Source organism: Pleurodeles waltl, chromosome 3_1 (assembly GCF_031143425.1).
Source record: "Pleurodeles waltl isolate 20211129_DDA chromosome 3_1, aPleWal1.hap1.20221129, whole genome shotgun sequence".
Lineage (NCBI taxonomy): Eukaryota > Metazoa > Chordata > Amphibia > Caudata > Salamandridae > Pleurodeles > Pleurodeles waltl.
This window is the reverse complement of record NC_090440.1, coordinates 254767819-254791780: the sequence shown is the minus strand read 5'-3', so window position 1 is coordinate 254791780 and position 23962 is coordinate 254767819. Positions and strand designations below refer to the sequence as shown.

The window sequence follows — 23962 nt, the reverse complement described above, 5'->3', positions numbered from 1 at the left end:
TTGAAGTGGTAGCTTATTGGCATGTCTCGACAGCCTACGCAGTGCACAAGGAAAGGAGTTAAATAGCACTAACATTCCTCTATCCTTGCAGAGACAATTACACTGATGTTCTCTTAGCATTTAAAGATCCATGGCCATTCTCCCCCCATTGTTCCCATTTGTTAATTGAACTGCTTTGAGTTCCTCCTTCCACATTTTGTTTTAACATTTTGTAGATATTAAAACTAGTTGCAGCCTTTTAACTGCAAATATCTGCTGAGACTATATTATGGAAATGGATGCTGTTAATCTCCAGATGATGTTGAGGGATGAGTCTTCATTAGGTTTTTCTTGGGCAGCTGGGCTCCCAGGGTGACGTCTGATATACTCTTCCCCCACCCCTCACTGTGCTAGCGCACAACTTTTTCACATCTCCCATTATTTGGGCTCACAATTCTGTTTATTTTAAATCATTTTAAGAGATTAAGTCAAACTCATTGGCACCCATCAGTTCTAATTTCTCATGCTTGGCAGACCATGCAGCCCAAGCTGTGAGGGGAAATTGGCAACTTTTACTGACCCCACCAGCGTTCCTCCGTCCTCTATGTCGCTCCCTCCAACTCCAGGTTATCCGCCCTGCCTCCTCCCGGCTTTAAAGTTTAACTTGATATATATTAACTCTTTTTAATGTATAGCAGTTTTACGGTTTTATTATACTCCTTTGGCAACTCGATGTCTTTGTCCATCGAGTGTAAAATGGGAAAGAGCTTTGAGATAGTATGGGAAGATAAGGAGCCATGATAGGAGTGCTGCACTATCATGTAAAATATGAAGTACACAAGATTTTTGTAGGAAGTTGCCTAGTAGATACAACACACCATAAAACCTGGTCCGACTTACCTGTTGTTTATTGCTAATGGCCTGGCGCTGTCAGATGGGTGAAGTTTGTCTTGTAGAAAGCAAAACTGAGATGCCAAGACTTGCGCGATTATCACGACAGCCATCAGTACCGCTCCAAGCCTACATTCAAAGTACAGAGTAAAACAGTGTTTTGCGAAGCCCAGAAATCAAACATTGCATTGGTACTTCGATGCTAAGGAGCTTTGCCGTCTGCAAACATCTTAAGTAAATCATTAAAATAGAAAGCAAGAGTGGCTTAATGAATCCTTCGAATCTATCTTAACTAGAATGTAATTTGGACGGTTCGTGTAACAAGGTCCTTTTTTTCTGTTCTCGTTCATGTAGTAAGTGAAAACATGCATGGCAATGTGTGCGACCATTACTGGTTAGGAGCTTAGGGCCAGATGCATCAAGTTTCCCAATAGCGATGAACAAATAGCGATTTTTTGCAAATCGCAATTAAGTAATCGCTATTGGAAATTAGGAAACTCCAGGGGTTTCATATAGCGATTCGCAAGGGCTCGCAAATGGACCTACCTCATTAATATTCATGAAGTAGGTCGCAATTTGCGACCCATTGCGAATGGCTACAATCACAGAGATGGTGGCCTGCTCTGCGCAGCAGACCACCATGTCTGTGATTGCTTTTCAATAAAGCAATCTTTTTTTTATTTTTTTTAATGCAGCCCATTTTCCTCAAAGGAAAACGAGATGCGTTTAAAAAATTAAAATAAAAAGTTTTCTTTTAATTTTTTAAGAGTAGGCAAGAGTCCGTGGGACCACTGCCTGCTCATAAAAAATGTTTTCACATGCATTCCCAAAGGAGAAGGGGTCCCCTGAGAACTCCTTCCCCTTTGCGAATGGGTTACCACCAATTTTAAATTGGTGGTAAATGTGATTGTTTTGCGACCGCATTCACGATCACAAAACAATCATGCATACCTCTGAGATTTGGTATTAGGAAGGGACGCCCTGTGTTGTGGATGTCTGAAGAGAAAGCACAACTATAGCTGTCACCCAGCTTAGACCATACTCGTATTGGAGACAGGCTGTCAGGAACGCAGAGCAGAGAGAGCAGAGAAATGTCTACTTTGGAAAAGTGCCATTTCTAAAGTCGTAATAATAAATTTACAAGTAAAGAGGATTTATCATTATCATTCCAGTTATATGAATCATAAATCAGCTTCTCTTTTTTTATCAGGAATTACAGCTTAAAAGTTTATTAAGGAATTTCAAAATGCTGGGCTATAAGAAGAGGAGGCCTCACAGTGATGAAAAACGACTTTGTGAGTTTTTCATCACCAGGACATGTAAAACTTAAAAGTACATGTTCTGCCTTTTATGTACATGGCACCCTGCCCTATGGGCTGCCTATAGCCTACCTTAGGGGAGACTGATATTTAATAAAAGGGGAGTTTAAGGCTTGGCAAGAGGTTTAAAATGCCTAGCTGAAGTGGCAGTGATACTGCACACATAGGCTCTGCAGTGGCAGGCCTGAGACATGCTTACAGGGCTACTAAAGTGGGTGGCACAATCAGTGCTGCAGGCTTTCTAATAGCATTTAATTTACAGGCCGTGGGTATACAGTATACCACATTTGCATATACAGTATACCAATTTACATAGGGCTTACAGGTAAATTAAATGTGCCCATGTTTACACCAATGGATACACCTATGTTACCATGTTTAGAGGAGAAGCCGGTGCTAAAGTGCTCAGACTCCTAAGGCCAACAAAAGATATAGCAACAAAACAGGAGTTGAAAGGCAAAAAATCTGGGGTAAGGCCACTGTTAGAAATGGGGTCTTTGGTTTGCAGTCAGGTTTCCCCCTGTCCAAGCAAGGACCCTCACTCTAGTCAGGGTAAGTCACACACAATCCAAACTATCCTGTGCCCACCCTCGGGTAGCTTGGCACTGAGCAGTCAGGCTTAACTTAAAAGGCAATGTGTAAAGTATTTGTGCAATAAATCATACAATAACACCATATAGCACCACACAAATACACCACATAGTGTTTAGAAAAATATATAATATTTATCTGGATAAATGCAGGTCAAAACGAGTAAAGATGCAATAAGTAAATGTTGCCATATCACTGAAAAGTGATATAAAGGGCCTGATTCAGACCCTGGCGGCCGGTGACCGCCAGGGTCACCGGCCACGGGAGCACCGCCGACAGACCGGCGGTGCTCCAAAGGGCATTCTGACCGCGGCGGTTCTGCCGCGGCCAGAAAGGGTAAACCGGCGGTCTCCCGCCGGTTTACCGCTGCCCTTGGAATCCCCCATGGCGGCGCAGCTTGCTGCGCCGCCATGGGGGATTCTGACACCCCCTACCGCCATCCTGTTCCTGGCGGTTCGCCCGCCAGGAACAGGATGGCGGTAGGGGGTGCCGCGGGGCCCCTGGGGGCCCCTGCCGTGCCCATGCCAATGGCATGGGCACGGCAGGGGCCCCCGTAAGAGGGCCCCACTGTCTATTTCAGTGTCTGTCTAGCAGACACTGAAATACGCGACGGGTGCAAACTGCACCCGTCGCACATGCCCACTCCGCCGGCTCCATTCGGAGCCGGCTTCCTCGTGGGGAGGGGTTTCCCGCTGGGCTGGCGGGCGGCCTTCTGCCGGTCGCCCGCCAGCCCAGCGGGAAAGCCAGAATGGCCTCCGTGGTCTTTCGACCGCGGAGCGGCCATATGGCGGTTCCCTCCAGGCGGGCGGCGACCGCCGCCCGCCGGGGTCAAAATGACCCCCAAAGTGTCTTAAGTCTTTTAAAAGCAAACAAAGTCTCTTTCAAGAACAAAGTACCTGGTTCACTTGAAAAATCTCCACAAAGAAACGCAGAGGAGGAGATGCGTGGAAACAAAGGGCTGTGCGTCGATTTCTCGGGCCGCACACGGCGATGCGTTGTTTAGTTTTCACGGAGGGGCGGCTGTGCGTGGATTTCCAGCGCTCGGTCATGGATCCTCTTCGGGTTGCGGGGTTTTCAGACGCCCCGGGGACGGTGCGTGGATTTCCTGCACTGGCATGACAAAGTCACAGGAGCTGCGCTGATCCGGAGGGCGTTGCTTGGAATTTTCTACCGCACAGCAGACGCTGCGTTGATTCCTCTCTGGAAGTTGGGCTGCATCATTCCAGGTCGTCTGTATGTCGATCCAGTGGGCCGTGTGTTTAATTTCTGGTTGCTCCCTGGCGCTGCGTCGATCTTCTTGTTGCGAAGTCAGGCTGCGTCGTTCCGGTTCAGCATGCAGTGAAATTTTCACTGCGGTGCAGGCTCTGCGACGTTTCTGGCAGGCTGTGTGTCGAATTTCACCACACAAGGAGTCCTTCTTGAAGAGTTAAAGTCTTTTTGGTCCTGAGACTTCAGGGAACAGGAGGCAAGCTCTATCCAAGCCCTTGGAGAGCACTTCTTCACCACAGCCAGAGAGCAGCAAGGCAGCAGGGCAACAGCAAGGCAGCAGTCCTTCACAGAAAGCAGTCAGGTGAGTCCTTTGGGCAGCCAGGCAGTTCTTCTTGGCAGGATGTAGGTTCTGGTCACAAGTTTTTTCTCAAGGAAGTGTCTGAGTTGGTAGGTGCAGAGGCCCTGTTTATATACCCAAATATGCCTTTGAAGTGGGGGAGACTTCAAAGAGTGGCTTAGAAGTGCACCAGGTCCCCTTTCAGTTCAATACTGTCTGCCAGAGTCCCAGTAGGGGGTGTGGCAGTCCTTTATGTGAGGGCAGGCCCTCCACCTTCCCAGCCCAGGAAGATCCATTCAAAATGCAGATGTATGCAGGTGAGGCTGAGTATCCTGTGTTTGGGGTGTGTCTGAGTGAATGCACAAGGAGCTGCCAACTAAACCCAGCCAGACGTGGATTGTAAGGCACAGAAAGATTTAAGTGGAGAGAAATGCTCACTTTCTAAAAGTGGCATTTCTAAAATAGTAATATTAAATCCAACGTCACCAGTCAGCAGGATTTTATATCACCATTCTGGCCGTGCTAAATATGACCTTCCTACTTCTTTCAGATCAGCAGCTACCACTCAAACAATGTATGAGGGCAGCCCCAATGTTAGCCTATGAAGGGAGAAGGCCTCACATCAGTGTAAAAATAAATGTAGGAGTTTTACACTACCAGGACACCTAAACTACATAGGTACATGTCATGCCTTTTGCCTACACAGCACCCTGCCCTATGGGATACCTCGGGTATACCTTAGGGGTGTCTTATATGTAGAAAAGGGGGGGGGGGTTAGGCTTGGCAAGTATTTTTAAATGCCAAGTCGAATTGGCAGTGAAATTGCACACACAGGCCTTGCAATGGCAGGCCTGAGACAAGGTTAAGGGGCTACTTAAGTGGGTGGCACAATCAGTGCTGCAGGCCCACTAGTAGCATTTAATCTACAGCCCCTAGGCACATATAGTGCACTCTACTAGGGACTGATAAGTAAATTAAATAGTCCAATTGGGTATGACCCAATGTTACAGTGTTTAAAGGGAGAGAGCATATGCACTTTAGCACCTGTTAGCAGGGGTAAAGTGTGCAAAGTCTTAAAACCAGCAAAAACAGTATCTAAAAAGTGGAGGGAGACAGGCACAAAGTTAGGGGTGACCACTCTAAGGTTGTCAGGTCTAACAGCCACCCTAAGGATGCCAGATATAACACACCTCAATCAAACATCAGGATGGAATAACCACAGCAAAGACACAGTGACAAATGCCTTATCCATGAGACCAGCCCACTATTGGGAAACTAACAATATGATGCGTGAATGTTTGCCTGAGTAGCAACACATTTTGTTTTAAAAAGTAATATTACATTCAACTGCAAAGGACAGTGATTGGAGCAAAATGTGCTCCATCACATGCCTGCATTTTGATGGAAAAGGTTGAAAAGCAAAAGCTCTGGGCTGACAAGGACCAACATTTACACACACAGATCATCATCTGAAGTCGTTAATCAGCAGCATTCTAACTATATGACCAGACCCCAGTCTACATTCACCAAATTAATTATAATTACATCCAGATCCCCCTCATCAGTCTTAAAGCAGATCGCTAACTCCCTTGATCTAACCATCTGTTTAGAGAAACAAACTAGGACTCATCAGAAAGAAACTGTTGCTAATGCAAACTAAAGAGCTGACAGCTGTCATCCTCAAATCATAATTAGAAAAATATGCAAAGAAGAATTACTTAATGCCTAGAAATACTGCAGTACAGATGAGATCTACAACAACACCAGTGAATGGATCACACAGAGACTAATTGCATAGGTGACAACCCTTGACTGCTTCACCAAATTCTAGATGAAATCAAGTAGAATGACCAAGGTTCCATTCTGAGGGGAAAAAAACAGGCCCAGCTTCCATAATGGCCACACTGACATTAGAAAAGCTTTCAAAAATACATTGGCATTTGCTAGAAACCCTGCTTGCACTACAAGGCAGTACCAATAATTATCCCCAAATAGGTTTTAGAAGAACAACAAGTCTCAAACAACCTTCACACTTTGAGAACAAGTTGACTAAAACTGAAAGAATAAACAGCAAGACTTCTGGTTTCCTCACTTGCCCAAACTGCACTATCTGCAAACTAGGCATAAATAAAATGAAGGAATTAACTCTCAGCAACAAATGCCAGCACATTTGCAAACAGCTGATAATGTGCAACTGTATATTTGTCATTTGCATCTTAAAATGCTCAGGTGACAAATATGATATTGGTAGCAGAACTAGAAACTAAACTGGGGTGACATTTTTTAATTCCGCTGGCGGAATCGGAGGAATTTTGTAATTCCGCATTGTTCTTGTAATGTAGAACTACTGAATAATTCCACAGGTTGAACAGCAGAATTTATCTGCAGTAAATTGTTTCTAAACAGGGCTGGAAGACGGGAACGGCCCTCTATGTTTAAAGACCACTGTGGATTAAAGTTTAATCTGCTGTGGTTTTTTAATTTAGAAGGGCTACTCCCTCTTGTGGCCCTGTTCAGAAACTACTGTAGTGCATACATCTCGGCACCCTTAAATATTCTTCAGTAGTCACTGCAGAAGACCTTTCAGTGCCGTTACATACTTTGCTGTAGTTACTGCAGACTCTGAAAGGGCACCGAGGGATATGTACTGCAGTGAATTTCAAACAGGGTTGGAGAAGGGAGCAGTCCCTCTAAATTTAAAAAGCACTACAGGTTAAAATTTAATCTGCAGCGTTTTTTAACACAGAAGGACTGCGGACTGCGCCCTCTTCTGGCCCTGTTCAAGGATCACAGCACATCACAGCAGTGCAAACCCTCGGCTCCCTGACATACTCTGCAATGATTACTGCAGAGTATGTAAGGGCGCTGAGGAGTAGGCACTGCAGAGCAATATGCAGTGGTTCTTAAGCTTAGAAACCATTACATACCACTCAGCGGTGGCACCTGTACATACTCTGAAGCGATCACAGATGAGTATGTAAGGGCGCCAATTGGTATTTGGTTATGCTATTTTCTTAACGTCAAATGCATTCTGGCATCCATATTTGGTCATGACGGTGTCTTTTACAAAAAGAAAATAGCCCTAAATGTCCACTTTACCCCGTCGCGGAATTTTAATTTCATTACGGTGAATTAAACTCTGACGATTCTGCCCACCCCTGCTAAAAACCCAGATCAAAGAACATTTTCTTAACATTTACAAAGCAGACACAAAACAACCTTTGGTCCAGCATTTTCTCCTAAAGCATGAACATAATAGGACCTTTCAATTCATAGGAAAATAACATGTTCCAATCCAAGGCAAGAGGAGGCAACCGAGAACTCAAACTACTGTCAAAATAGGCCTACATTCGGACTCTTAAATGCATTAATGACTACTTTAAGAACTTTCCCTTAGCTGAACTCTCTAGCTTAACCAACACATTCTTTATCAATACTCTTGAGTTGTGGTTCATTAGCAAAGGGACATTCCATCACTCTTTATTGTTTGGACAGAGTAGCTTCCAATACCTTAACACCCCAGTACTGTTTAATGACAGATGTTCAGGTTCATTACATACTGAAACCTTTTGATGATAAGCCCTTAGTCCCACAATCACACATAAGAGATGAATGAGTTCTAATTTATTGACTACAATGAATCATTCATATGGATAATGATGGAAACTGGGTTACTGGTTGAGTGGGTGTGACACCCTACTCAAACAGCAGCCACAATTTCTTTCATGGTGAAGTCAGAAGCAAACCTCAAATTAACCTGTGATTAATCCTTTGGTAGCTTGGCACAAAACAGTCTGGCATGCAATGCGTAATGTATTTATGCTGCACTTTAAACAGCAACAACGTGAAGATTCAACAAGAACGATCCCACACCAAGTTAGAAAAAGAGAGTAAAATTTGTAAAAAATATTTAACACCAAAACAATAAAAAACAAATTAGTAGAGACAGAGATATGCAATTAAAAAAATGTAAGTGACAATCGTACCAAAAAGCACAAAGCACAACTCACAGCTTTACGTAATACGAGACTGGGTAAAAGTCACTACTTCAGGCTGAGAGCGATGGATGAAAGAGTTACCATCAAAGGCCAGTACAAGAAGTTCTGTTTGAGGCGGAAGGGTCTGCAAGGAGCAGAAAGAGCATCGCTGATGATCGCCAATGTAGAGAGAAGAGCAGGTCTGAGCATTGCAGGCAATCATCTCTATAGTGCAGAACTCCTGTTGGCATCGCAGATGGCCATTGCTGAAACTTCGCACTGGCGCTCACAGCGAGCTGACAATGCTTTATTGCAAAGTGCAAATCGCACACTGCCGGGCATCGTTAGTGATCAGGGTTGTCAGTACTTTGTATTGCTAGGCGTCATGGGCTGCAAGATCTTGGAGTGAATGTGCAGGTTTGTATTCATGAAAAGCCCTAAAACTTCAGGGGAGGTCACTAAAACCACACCAAGGGTCCAGGATCAGAGGGGCACTACTTTGGGGGTCACCAATTCACTTCAGCAGAGGCCACCCTGGCTCAGACAGGTCCATTGGCAGGTCTAGTTGCAGGTCGACTAGGCAGTTGCAGGGAGCCTTTAAAGATTGTTATGTCCCTGTAGCTCATTTATGGATGTCAGCTGGCTGATGCTTGGAGTTATTCAGCCTGGAAATGAAGGGTGCAGGTCCAATCTTCCTTGTTAGCAAGCAGGACAGCAGGCAGCAGAGTAGTAGGGCAGCAGAGGGATAGTCTGTCTGTCAGCAGAGCAGCACATCAGTCCTTCTTTTTTTAGTATCCACAGGTCCAGGAGTGAACTTAAGAGTTTGGTCCTGAAGTCTGATATTTATATCTGGTGCTGGTGCCCACTTTGAAGTGGGAGACTCTTCTTGAGCTTTCCACCTTCAAGAGGTGCTTGGAATTTCCTGCCTCCCTGTCCTGGTGCCAGATGGTCTAGAGTCACAAGAGACTAGTGTCAAACCCTTTATGAGAGTGTTTAGATAGAGCCATTTGTGATGTGCAAGTGTGGTAGGTGACAGCTACTCCCCCTCATTAACTCAGAGTGGCCCATTCTTGTCCTCCCCCTCACCAACTCAGAGTGGCCTGTCCTTCCAACATATACACAAAGACTACCTACCAACTACACCTAACCATGTGATCCAGAATACAGACAGCAGACACCAATTGGTTAAGACAAGAAATTGGCAACTTTCTAAAAGAGCATTTTCAGAATTCTGACTTCACCATTAAAGTGGGCTTTTAATTGCAATTCCATAGATAGCAAACTCGGTATTTCTACCTGCTACCAATTGAAAGTTATCACTTATTAAATGTAATAAGGAAACCCATTATTATCCTACAGAAAATGTAGGCCTTGTAGTAGTGAAAAACAAACTTAGGGGGTTTCCCTAACATGACATGTCCAACTTTTTAAATGCACTGCACCACACCATCTAGGATGTTCAAGGCCTACCCTAGGAGTGACATATACATATAAAAGGAAGATTTGGGTCTGGCGTCAGGTATTTTTGCCGGTTTAAATGGCAGATTAAAACAGCACACACAGGCTGTGACGGCAGGCCTGAGACATGTTTGAAGGGTTACTTAAGTGGGTGGTACAATGAGTATTGCAGTCTGTTAGAAATGGGGTTTTTGGTTGGCAGTCAGGTTGCCCTGTGTCCAAGCAAGAACCGTCACTCTAGTAAGGGTAAGTCACACACAATCCAAAATCAGCCTGTGCCCACCCTCTGGTAGCTTGGCACGAGCAGTCAGGCTTAACTTAGAAGGCAATGTGTAAAGCATGTGTGCAATAAATCATACAATACCATAACATAACAACACAAAAGTACACCACACAGTGTTTAGAAAAATATATAATATTTATCTGGGTATTTGCAGGTCAAAACGATCAAAGATGCAATATGAATTTGTAAAGATATCACTGAAAAGTGATATAAAGTGTCTTAAGTCTTTAAAAAGCAAACAAAGGGGGTTATTCTAACTTTGGAGGAGTGTTAATCCGTCCCAAAAGTGACGGTAAAGTGACGGATATACCACCAGCCGTATTACGAGTTCCATAGGATATAATGGACTCGTAATACGGCTGGTGGTAAATCCGTCACTTTTCCGTCACTTTTGGGACGGATTAACACCTCCTCCAAAGTTAGAATAACCCCCAAAGTCTCTTTCAAGCACAAAGTACCTGGTTTCTGGTGGAAAATCTCTGCAAAGGGCCGCAGAAGAAGAGATACGTTGAAAAATGGTGTGTGCGTCGATTTCTCCCCGGCACACACGGACTTGCATCGTTATTTTTCACGCTGGGAAGTCGTGTGTCGTTTTTCGACGCGCGGACAGTCTCTTTCTATGGGTCACGGGGATTACCAGATGTCCCGGGTCTGTGCGTGGATTCTCCTGCTTGTTTTCTGGCTGCGCGTCGTTCCGCGGGGCTGTGCGTCGAAGTTTCGATCTCACAGCAGGCGTCACGTCGATTTCTCCTCTAGAAGTCGGGCGGCGTTGTCCTTGCGAGGCCGTGCGTCGGAGTTCCGGTCGTCCCGAAGGCGTCACGTCGATCAGCGTCGGTGTGCGGCATTTTTCTCACCGCGGAACAAGCTGTGCGTGGAAAATTTGGCTCACGAAGCATCCAAGTGAAAAAGAGAAGTCTTTTTGGTCCTGAGACTTCAGGGAACAGGAGGCAAGCTCTATCCAAGCCCTTGGAGAGCACTTTTACAGCCAGACAAGAGTTCAGCAAGGCAGCAGGCCAACAGCAAGGCAGCAGTCCTTTGGAGAAAGCAGACAGGTGAGTCCTTTGAGCAGCCAGGTAGTTCTTCTTGGCAGGATGTAGTTTCTGGTTCAGGTTTCTTCTCCAGCAAGTGTCTGATGAGGTAGGGCAGAGGCCCTGTTTTATACTAAGTTGTGCCTTTGAAGTGGGGGTGACTTCAAAGAGTGTCTCAGAAATGCACCAAGCCCCCTTTCAGTTCAATCCTGTCTGCCAGAGTCCCAGTAGAGGGGGTGTGGCAGTCCTTTGTGTGAGGGCAGGCCCCCCACCCTCCCAGCCCAGGAAGACCCATTCAAAATGCAGATGTATGCAAGTGAGGCTGAGTACCCTGTGTTTGGGGTGTGTCTGAGTGAATGCATAAGGAGCTGTCAACTAAACCTAGCCAGACGTGGATTGAAGGGCACAGAAAGTTTTAAGTGCAAAGAAATGCTCACTTTCTAAAAGTGGCATTTCTAGAATAGTAATATTAAATCAGACTTCACCAGTCAGCAGGATTTTATATTACCATTCTGGCCATACTAAATATGACCTTCCTGCTCCTTTCAGATCAGCAGCTGCCACTTCAGCAGTGTATGAGGGCAGCCCCAATGTTAGCCTATGAAGGAAGCAGGCCTCACAGTAGTGTAAAAACGAATTTAGGAGTTTTACACTACCAGGACATATAACTACACAGGTACATGTCCTGCCTTTTACCCACACAGCACCCTGCTATAGGGGTTACCTAGGGCGCACATTAGGGGTGACATATGTAGAAAAAGGGGAGTTCTGGGCTTGGCAAGTACTTTTAAATGCCAAGTCGAAGTGGCAGTGAAACTGCACACACAGGCCTTGCAATGGCAGGCCTGAGACAAGGTTAAGGGGCTACTGAAGTGGGTGGCACAACCAGTGCTGCAGGCCCACTAGCAGCATTTAATCTACAGGCACTAGGCACATATAGTGCACTCTACTAGGGACTTATAAGTAAATTAAATAGCCAATCATGGATAAACCAATCAATAGTACAATTTACACAGAGAGCATATGCACTTTAGCACTGGTTAGAAGTGGTGAAGTGCCCAGAGGTCAAAAGCCAACAACAACAGGTCAGAAAAAATAGGAGGAAGGAGGCAAAAAAGTTTGGGGGTGTCCCTGTCAAAAAGCCAGGTCCAACACAGTCAACTAGTAATACTTAATTTACAGGCCCTGGGTACATGTAGTACCACATGATTAGGGACGTACAAGAAAAATAAAGGTGCTATTTGGGGGTAAACTAATGTTATCATGTTTAGATGAGAGTGCATGAGCACATTAGCACTGGTTAGGAGTAATAACGTGCACAAAGTCATAAGGCCAGCAAAAACTAGATCAGCAAAAAAACAATAGAGGAAGGCAAAACAATTGGGGGAAGACCACTGTGAGACTGCCAGGTCTAACACATAAGGGTATACAATGAAATATATTGTCTCACTCAAGTCATTTATTATGGAGCGCAACAGACACTCTATGGGGGTCATTCTGACCCTGGCGGTCACCGACCGCCAGGGTCAACGACCACGGAAGCACCGCCAACAGGCTGGCGGTGCTTCCTGGGCCATTCTGACCGCGGCGGTCAGAAAAGGGGAACCGGCGGGAAAACGGTTTACCCCTGGCCCAGGGAATCCTCCATGGCGGCGCTGCTTGCAGCGCCGCCATGGGGGTTCCGACCCCCTTCCCGCCATCCTGTTCCTGGCGGTTTTTACCGCCAGGAACAGGATGGCGGGAACGGGTGTTGTGGGGCCCCTGGGGGCCCCTGCACTGCCCATGCCACTGGCATGGGCAGTGCAGGGGCCCCCTAACAGGGCTCCATAATGATTTTCAGTGTCTGCTTTGCAGACACTGAAATTCGTGACGGGTGCCACTGCACCCGTCGCACCCTTGAAAATCCGCCGGCTCCATTCGGAGCCGGCTTCCTCTTTGCAGGGGCTTTCCCGCTGGGCCGGCGGGCGATCTTCTTGAGATCGCCCGCCGGCCCAGCGGGAAAGTTGGAATCACCGCCGCGGTCATTTGACCGTGGTGCGGTGTTTGGGCGGTTTCCGCCCGGCGGGCGGCGCCCGCCGCCAGCCAGGGTCGGAATGACCCCCTATATATCCTCTAACAATGCTTACATTTATTCTGACATCACCTTAATTGTAATGTATTCTTGAATTAGCAAATAGATTTTGGAAAATGTTTCCATCACTCTGAGGGCCAGATGTATCAAGATATTTTGCATTCCCAAATGAAATAATTCTGACATGTCTTTCACTTGTATCTCTTCTCTCCCTCTATGCACCTATATGCAATAGTAAGTCGATTAGGATACAACACTGTCAGTTGCACTCACAACATTTTTATTTTCATGTCCAGTTTTTCTACTCAAATCATGACAACTAGATTTATGTATAGAACTCTGTCTCTACACCAATCTGTTCTCACTCTTTTTCCCATCTAGAAAGCTCTTCTTTAATTATTACCTCCATAACCATTCCCAATCCCATATGGTGACCGGGCGTGGGTCCTTCTATTATGAAGTGATCCACTAACATGCTACTTTCCAGGGCAAACACTCCTTGATACATAGTGATCAGAACCATCACACAGACCACATCTGATGCTGCCCAGGCAGTGCTTATGGTGCCTCCCACTGAACGCCAGACCTGAATATAGGACAAACACTTCTATGACCATTGTATGTACTTGTGTGAGTGTCTTTCCACCTTGAGAACCATTCCCTTGACTGACAGACTTTCATTGTTTCTCTGTGATTTTTTTTTCCTGCAGATAGATACCTGTCAATCTTTTGTTCATTGACTCAGGACTCTGACCCCACTACCTACTTAATATTACTAGTAGGCCTGACAATAAGTCGTACACAGGTATTGTAATTCAAGTTTTGGCCTCTATTTATTTCTACTACTGATTCACCAATATTACAGCTGCTTTATTGAACCTCGTTTTTTTCCTAGATATGCTATGTACAACATTGTTCCTCAGGAGCAATGTGAATTGTAAGTGGTACCCCCTTTTCATGGTTAATGCTCACACAGCCTTACTGTCTGATAAATTCTTAAATTTCTATATACATTTTCCTCCTGGACATAGATACTGAACTTCCAAGCACATACGGACCCTAACTCATTATCATAGCCAGGCGAGGTTTTTTCAAAGAACCTGACTAGTTTCTTAGGTACACTTTATATACAATCTAACTATGTCTCAGAATCTTTGATCCGCTTGTATTTTCTACAAATATAGGCATGCTCTTTCTTGAGTTTCAGGCAATGCCTACTTTTTTCTGGATCATCATCACATACCCGCAAGATATGCATCACATGTGTAGCACCCTGAGGCCCATATTTATACTAGGTTTTTTACTCTAATTCAGTGCAAACCTAACTCCATATTTATACTTTGGCACTAGACACGTCTAGAGCCAAAGTTATGGAGTTAACCTTGTTTTCTGGACATGAAAACCTATCTTGTATCAATGAGATGCAAGGTAGGAGTTCCCGTCCATAAAAGGACAATGTGGCCTTTGCGTCATATTTATTCCCCGTGCTAAAATCCAGCATGGGGATGGGGGATTTAATAATGGCGTTAAGCTTGCTTAGCACCATTATTTAACGCCTGGGTATGGGCAGGCGTAAGGGGATCTATAGGCTCACAGGTGCCCTTCCCTGGCCCCAGGAACACCCCCACCCACACCAGAGGGACACCACAGGATGGGGGACCCATCCCAGGTAAATCCCAGTAAGTATTTTTTATTTTTCCCCACTCGGGACCCTGACTTCGTCCCATGGGCATGGCTATTGGGGTGGTGGGCATGGTTCCTGTCTTTACATGGGGGTTGTGTGCCAGAAAATGGCACTAACACTGCTTAGAGGCATTTTTCTGCCTCTAAACAGTGTAGTGCCATAAATCTGCGCATATTCCCCAGTTACCCCTATGCCTCCCCTGCCCTGTTAGCGTTTAGAAGGATGCTAACAGGTCATTAGCTCCAGCTAGCTCCGGCTTGTGCCATTCCATAAATATGGCACCTGGGTCTTGGAATGGCGCTAGCTGGCGCTATACTTTTTCTCGCAAAACTGCGCTAATGCAGTTTTTGTGAAAAAGTATAAATCTGGCCCTGAATCTCTTGGATTGTTATCATGTGTGCAGGGTTCACCAAATAAGAACTAAGGGCCAGATGCATAAAACTCACAAATGGGATTATTCACAGAATTGAGTGATTTGAAAAAATGCTTTTTTTGTATTTACCAAGCCCAATATGTGATTTAGTAACCTGTTACTGAATCTCAATTTGGGTGTCGAATTGGTATTTGGAAGGTGCATGCGTGGTTGGGGGTGTCCCTTCCAAATACTGATTTGCATTGGCATGTATGAATGCTTTGCAACAGAAATGCAGTTGTAAAATATTCCCATTTTACCACCAACTCGAAGTTGGTGGTAAGCCATTTGCAAAAGGAAAGCGGTCCCTGTGGGATCCCTTCCCGTATGAGAATGAAAAAAACGTATTTTTTAAGAGCAGGCAGTAATCCCACGGACTTCTGCCTACATTTAAAAATGAAGAGAACATTTTAAATGTTCCTTTAAGGAAAATGGTCTACTTTCAAAACAAAAGATTGCTTTATTTAAAAGCAACCACAGACATGGTGGTCTGCTGACCCCAGCAGGCCACCATGTCAGTGATTTTTGCGATTCTCAGTGGGTCACAAACTGAGACCTTCCTCACCATTATTCAAAGAGCTGGACTAGAAACGCAAAGCAGCCCTGGCAACCTTGTCAGACCAGCCCGGATAAGAGGTAGTTTGGACATTTGGGGGCTGGGGATGCAAGAGTGAAGAACTGCTACTTTTGTTACTGTGGGCCGATACTGGAGCAACACTGCAAAACCGCCCCCCAGTAACAAAACTGGCCCCTACTGTCGTAAAACCGGCCCCCACCCTTCCAGCCTCCCGGGGAATCACCTGATGCCCACTACTGCCAGTCAGGCCTTGATTTTTCATGAGGTAGGTCTATTTGCGACCACTAGGATTAGCAAAAAGTGTAAAACAGACTTTAGTGCAAATAGTGAATCACAAAACTTGCTAATTTGGTAATCACAAACAGTACTGTTAGAACATCTGGCCCCAAATGATTGTTTCCGTAATACTAATTGCTAATTAAATATATATTGTTTTCTATGTTGTTGTTTTCTCCTGTTTTTTCTGTGTTTTTTTCATTTTTTTAATTCTTATTAGTTTTTTCTCCTTTTTTAATATAATCCATTTTTCTTATAGTTCCACATTCCGTTTTCTGTATTTAATTAACCTGATTGCTATTTTCTCTTCAATTATTACTACACTTTCAACATATTTTTTGTAATAAATATATTACAGCTTTGACAAAGCCCTAGGCCTGTGTGCCATGTACAGGGAGAAACGTTGGCTGATAATTGGAAACAATAAATAATAGTAAACTTATCTTTGAAGAATTATTATGTTATTCTGATTAAGGTTTACAAAATTTTTGCTAGATGTTTTATAGAAAAAAAAAATAACACTAATAGAAACAACCAATAATAACGTTTTTATTATTTGCATGATAATTCACATAGCTTTGCGCTTATAATGCATAAAGTAATACGATTTCGGTATAAGTATCCCCATAGGACCAAGGATTTAACTAACTAGATTTGGGGCTAAAGCCTAAATCGGATGCACAACTAAACATTGATTTTACTTTTTTACGAGTGGGCATTAGGGCCCATATTTATACTTTTTGACGCTAAACTGCGCTAACGCAGTTTAGCGTCAAAAAATTTAGCGCCGCCTAACGCCATTCTGAAGCGCCATGCGGGCGCCGTATTTATGGAATGGCGTTAGCCGGCGCTAGCAGACCGCGCTGCCTGGTGTGCGTGGAAAAAAACCACGTAGACCAGGCAGCGCCGGCGTAGGGGGAAAATGGTGTTAGGGCGTCTTAAAATGGGGCAAGTAAGGTTGAGGCAAAAAAAATCGCCTCAACCCGATTTGCGCCATTATTTTCGACGCCCAGACGCCATTTAAATGACTCCTGTCTTAGTAAAGACAGGAGTCATGCCCCCTTGCCCAATGGCCATGCCCAGGGGACTTATGTCCCCTGGGCATGGTCATTGGGCATAGTGGCATGTAGGGGGGCACAAATAAGGCCCCCCTATGCCACCCAAAAAAAATTACAAAATATAAAAAATTATACTTACCTGAACTTACCTGAATGTCCCTGGGGTGGGTCCCTCCATCCTTGGGTGTCCTCCTGGGGTGGGCAGGGGTGGCAGGGGGGCTCCCTGGGGGCAGGGGAGGGCACCTGTGGGCTCATTTTGAGCCCACAGGCCCCTTAACGCCTACCCTGACCCAGGCGTTAAATAGTGGCGCAAATGCGGGGTTTTTTGACCCGCCACCTCCCGGGCGTGACTTTTGCCCGGGAGTATAAATACGACGCATTTGCGTCGCCGTCATTTTTTTAGACGGGAACGCCTTCCTTGCATCTCATTAACGCAAGGAAGGCGTTCACGCAAAAAAATGACGCTATTTGCCCATACTTTGGCGCTAGACGCGTCTAACGCCAAAGTATAAATATGGCGTTAGTTTTGCGCCGAATTTGCGTCGAAAAAAACGACGCTAATTCGGCGCAAACGGAGTATAAATACGGGCCTAGGTGAGAGTAGTATTTTGGCGAATAGCCCTTCTGTTTTTCCACAGTTTCCACTTTGTGGATGCTCTTAGCGATCAATTAAACTACTATGGTAACGACCTCCAGAGCGACCGCAATCAAGCATACTCATCCTTGCAAGTCGCATTGAGGGTAGTTTCCCTTTTATTCTTTACCTTGCTTTTAGCTAAGAATTTCTATTTAAGTTTGTACAACTGAAAGACTTGCAGTTAATGCAGGACATCCGGGCCAAGATCTCTTTATTTCCTGAATTGTCGCAAGAGACTTTTAAAGCTTGTTAAACTGCTCCGGGTTAAGAAGAGGTATCTAAACCTCACTCAAGGCTGAATCACTTATCAGAGAATAGGAAGCACCTTTTACAAGTTGCAGGTGAAGTGCCAACTCATACTTCACTAGGAAGAAACTGTTCCAGCTTTTCACACGCTACAGGTGTTACTCTCTGGTTCTCTTTCTCTTTCTGAGAAATCTGGATAATGAACACAACGCTTCATACCAAATCATAGATCTTGCATTTGGACCAATCACTTCCTAGAGATCATCTTTATGCGTTATCCACAGCCGTTTGGCTTGTTCATGTTAGTGTGATACTTACAAAGTATAGCCGATGCCTTGTAAGAGCTGCATTCCTTGCCCGTCCTGTATGGGCACTACAATGCCAAAAGCAATGATAAGACTTATTAAAAAATAAAGAATGCGAAGAATCAAGTATCCTGAAAAGAAAAAACAAAATTATGTCTCAAAATATAGGTGGATAAGATCCCAAAAGCAGTAGACTGACTGGAACCAGCACTTGCATTTACACTTCTAAAATTCACAACACAGATATTTGGACACACCAAGAACATCTGAGACCCATGTTGTCTTTTACAAATCCAAGCCCACATGTGGTTGTGTACATGCAGATTTATTTGTTGTCTAAAGTACAGTATTTTAGAGGAACATTTAAAGGCAGCAGCAAAACTGGAAGAGAAAGTCATACAAATGACACGTTTGAAAATTAACAGACTTTCCTTTTTTGTCAAAATACTTCCATGCTTTAAAGTTGGGGAACAAATGACTACATTGAAAGATCTCATGAGGTGCAAGGACAACTCCTTTTTCAGATTTTCAAATTTGTAAAGAAATCGGTCGATAGTGAAACAATTGTCAATTAGTGAATTAAGTTATATTTATAAAGTACTATAGTTGGTCGTTGTGTAGTGAAATTTATAAAAGTCTTTCGACTTCCTGACACACAGCTCTGCATAGTTTTGTTTTTTGATAACTTCACCGAAGTCCAGAAGCAGACTAAACCAATGTATTGGGTTTCTACCCCCGCAAACGTTTGTGATGAAAAGGGATAATCATGCTATTTTCTGCTTTCTCGATGAAATTATGAATTACATTTGTTTACACTGTTTTATGCAAGTTTCTTAAAGCACCAATACTCACTGAATGTTTATAGGTATTTTAAGCACCTATGCCCATATTTATGAAAAATGGAGCAGTACAACATAGCAAGTCACCTTGCAGCGCTTCACTGCGTCACTGGGAAAGGGCAGGAATGTGCTTTATTTAAGGCATACAGCACATTCTGGTCCATTTCCACTGTGCTGGTGCACAATGGGTTGCCTAGCACCAATGCAGGCACCCTTGAACCATGGTGTAATGGTGCCTGCATTGCATGCATGATTCTTTTTGTGCAGGAAAGGGAACCTTCCTGCACAAAAACAATCCTGGGAGGCATATTCCTCTTTCTCTTTGTGCTACAGAATGCAGCAAACATAGAAAGAGGAAGAAATTAGGAAAAATAAAGATATTTCTCCTCGTTAGGTCTTCCTGGGGACTCATAAGGTATTGGCACATTCTCAGGTTTACAAATTCTTGTAAATCTGGGAATGCGTCAAAATCCATGGGAGTTGCGTGGGAACACCCACGCAATGCCCATTAAACACCTTCCCAGGGCAGATTAAGGCAAAGCAGTGCTGCGTTGCCTTACTCTATATTTTTGGAGCCACTGAAAGCCACACAAAGTGGCTTTGCATGGCTTCAAAAATATGATTTAAGGTTTGTGTCACATATGTACCATGTTGCATGGTGTAAGTGTGACACAAACTACTCATACATATGCCCCCTAGTTGGTTACACCAACAGCTTAGAAGCCAACTGATAGCAATAAATATAGTTTACTCAGATACTGCAGTGGTAGATTCAGATGCTGGTGTCATGTCACAGAACAATATTCTTCTCCAATAAACCCTTTACATTTTTGGGGTCTTAATGTTAAACTTGTTTTACATCTCAATGCCTTGCCCTGATTTTTCTTATTTTATCTACTTTCTGTGATTTTGAGTATCACATTTCAATATTTAGTACTTGGTCTCTTTTTGTGGAGTAAGCAGAAATCAACTCAGTGTAGCAGCCAATAGGTAACATGAAGCCCAATACAACTCCTTTATTAAGTACCTTACACATTTAAGGTATTGTTACTAGGTGGAGAGCAAAATGCACATTGAAGGCCATATTTATGACAAAGTGGTGTGGTGCAGTGCAGCTCAGCAAGTCACCTTTGCCGCTCTGCATTGCATCACTGGGAAAGGACATGAATGTGCTGTATTTAAGGCACATGGTGAATTCCTGTCCTTTCCCCCTGCACTGGTGCACAATGGGCTGCCTAGCGCCAACACAGGCACCCTTGTACCATGGTGTAGGGGTGCCTGCATTGCATGCAGGATGTTTTTCAATGCATATCAATGAGAATTACATTCTATATGCTTGGGGCATTCCCAGAGAAGGTGTGAGTGAGGATGAAGGTCTTTTAGAAATACAAGGTTTCCTTTTTTCTTCATTCTTTTCTTTATTTTGGTACAAAAACCATGAAAGTACACATAGGAACAGAAGTACAAAAACATAATGGAGTATAATCATTTCAATTCAGCAAACATCATTAGAAAAAAGATCTATTTCCAAAGAACAAGAAACTTTATAGGGCCTTACGACAAGACCCTATTATCTAGCAGCGGTTCATGTATAAAAACATGAGTCACCTAAAATCACTTATAAGGAGCCATAAACCCAATTAAACTTAAAGTGCATGGTGTGTTAGGGTATTGTTACCTCTTCTTCTGAGATGCCATATAGAATTTAAGTAGCTGGCAACTGAATAAGCAACACAACTCCTAGTATCTGCCCTGCATATTCTCAAGGCACAATTAATGCCTAACGTCACACTCCAGAAAGGGGAGGCACAGAGGCATAATACAGCTGGTACGCTGTTGGTGCATGCACCACAAAAGAGCAATAGGTGCTTATCATTCTCTACTGACTGACAACCCACAGAGCAAAGAAAGGAGTTGTTAACATTACTCCTCCAGGAGGAGGTAAATGAATCAATTGGTAAAATCCCCAGACTAAATTTACTATAAAGAGACCTAGACATTGGTGTATTCATATAGTGCATTTAATCTTCAAAATAATGACCACATTTAGAAGAAATATTCTGGTCCGTAAGACTGCCCGAGGGAACAGGGGAAATTTTAGCTCAAAAGACAACATTTCAGTAATGGTCTCAAATGAGACCACAGGAACTGCTGTTCATTGATGTTGGTTGAAGCCAAAATTCAGGCAATCCTAGGGATTAGAATAGGTAGAGGCTTTAATTGCAAATCTAACAATAGACCCGACTTGGTGCTTAAGGGACAAGGAGCTTTTTCCTATCTGCACTGACCAATTAGTGGAGCCTGACAACCTCACCCCTACATAATCAAATTCAGTCACCCTATCTAATTTGGCTCCATCAAGAGCCACATTTCCTTTAGCTTTCTTGTTATAAATGAATATCATGTATTTTGTTTTACACTTGTTTATTTCAAGGCCATGGTCTTCACATAATTTGTTGAACTTCTCTAAAAGGACATTAAGATCCACAGCAGTTTTAGATAAAATAAATGTATTGTCTGCAAATAGCAGATAAGGTATTTTGGAGCAGGCAATTTGGGAGCATCATTCACACAATTCATTCAATAGGGTATACTTTCATTTATGAATAATAAAACAAGGGTGGGAACAAATACACACCCTTGCCAAAAGCCATGCCCTATTGGAAAGTTTTCTGTGGTCCATCTCACCCTGCCCCCCGTTCCCATCTAACTCTGGCAAAACTATTGGTGTACAAATTCCAGATCAACATCAATAGCCCTGAGGGAACCCTGATTTTTGTGAGAACCTCCCAAAGTTTTGCACTTGGGACAAAGTCAAATGCTGTACAAAGATCAATGAAGGCAACAAAGAGAGCCCCCCATTCCAGGTCAACAACTTTCCATTTTAAGGTCAAAAGCCAAAAGACTTGGTCCACAGTGCTTGTAAATAGGTATTATTTTGGCCCGTCTCCATGAGTTAGGGATAAGGCACCTCCCGCGATTTCATTAGTCAGGATATTAATAGAGGGAGTCCATATCAGAGGAACACCAGAGAAGACGTCTGAAGGGACCCCATCAATGCCAGAAGCTTTCCCCACTTTTCTGCTTCTTTAATGCATTGAGGGATTCTTCAATGGTAAAAGACACTACCTCCTCCATTTCGGCCCTACTAGTGGGCTGGATTTCAAGGTTAGCTGGTGGTGTTTTGGAGCGTAGCTCTGCATAGAGAGTCATGAAGTGCTCCACTCAGCCTTAGAACTGTGGCATTCAGGAAAAACATAGGGGGTCATTCTGACCCTGGCGGTCGGTGACCGCCAGGGTCACCGACCATGGGAGCACCGCCAACAGGCTGGCGGTGCTCCCTCGAGCATTCTGACCGCGGCGGTTCAGCCGCGGTCAGAAGCGGAAAGTCGGCGGTCTCCCGCCGACTTTCCGCTGCTCGGGAGAATCCTCCATGGCGGCGGAGCGCGGTCCGCCGCCATGGGGATTCTGACACCCCCTACCGCCATCCTGTTCCTGGCGGGTCTCCCGCCAGGAACAGGATGGCGGTAGGGGGTGCCGCGGGGCCCCTGGGGGCCCCTGCAGTGCCCATGCCAATGGCATGGGCACTGCAGGGGCCCCCGTAAGAGGGCCCCACAAAGTATTTCAGTGTCTGCAAAGCAGACACTGAAATACGCGACGGGTGCAACTGCACCCGTCGCACCTTCCCACTACGCCGGCTCAATTCTGAGCCGGCGTCCTCGTGGGAAGGTAGATTTGCCCTGGGCTGGCGGGCGGCCGCCCGCCAGCCCAGGGCAAATCCCAAAATACCCTCAGCGGTCTTGCGACCGCGGAGCGGTATTTTGTCGGGGGAAGACTGGCGGGCGGCCTCCGCCGCCCGCCAGTCTCAGAATCACCCCCATAATCTTTCTGGCCATTGTGGGTAACCAAATGCCAGAGCAATCTAGCGCCCTACCCCTTAGCTGCTTCCAACAGCTCCTCCCAAACCTTGACTTCCCACTGGGACTTGGGATTTAATTTTTGGGCATAGATCCGTTTAGCATGTAAAATATCCAGCCTCATATTGCTTTGTAAGAATTCTATCATAGCTCTTTTACACACTCTGCACTTTTTATTAAACTATTTGTGTGATCTAGGGGCCGCTTTGCGAGGTAGGATCTCAGATTCCCAAATATTGATTAGTGCATGGCCAATATCTCAAGGGGAGTGCAAGCCTGCTCTATACAATTAGATAGTGCACTATAGACAACACCATACATCTCTTTGAATGAGGCCTCATTGCTCGCAATATCCATCCACTTTACTTTATGCCTATTGTTGCTCAGGGCCATGGTATTAAGGAATGGGGTCCCCAAACAAACTTTACCCTTGATATAAGTTCTTTTAAATGTAAGGGCAAGATGTAGGAGGCTGGACTGGCTTGTAGTGAGTACCAAGGGGTACTTGCACCTTGCACCAGGCCCAGTTATCCCTTATTAGTGTATAGGGTGTCTAGCAGCTTAAGCTGATAGATAATGGTAGCTTAGCAGAGCAGCTTAGGCTGAACTAGGAGACGTGTGAAGCTACTACAGTACCACTTATTGTCATATGCACAATATCATAAGAAAACACAATACACAGTTATACTAAAAATAAAGGTACTTTATTTTTATGACAATATGCCAAAGTATCTTAGAGTGTACCCTCAGTGAGAGGATAGGAAATATACACAAGATATATATACACAATAGCAAAAATATGCAGTATAGTCTTAGAAAACAGTGCAAACAATGTATAGTTACCATAGGATGCAATGGGGAAACATAG

At 44.4% G+C, this 23962-nt stretch overlaps 1 protein-coding gene across 2 annotated transcripts in view; it reads right to left on the bottom strand.

The window, feature by feature from the left end:
• Positions 1-23962, bottom strand: part of LOC138284003 (stimulated by retinoic acid gene 6 protein-like) — a 489916-nt gene that overhangs the window by 60402 nt on the left and 405552 nt on the right. For both annotated transcript variants that reach the window (XM_069222338.1, XM_069222339.1), the window contains exons 14-15: positions 18352-18469; positions 880-999 (exon numbers count right to left, since the gene is read on the bottom strand). In XM_069222338.1, coding sequence (XP_069078439.1) covers positions 880-999; positions 18352-18469 — 238 coding nt within the window. The remainder of the gene's footprint in view (positions 1-879; positions 1000-18351; positions 18470-23962) is intronic.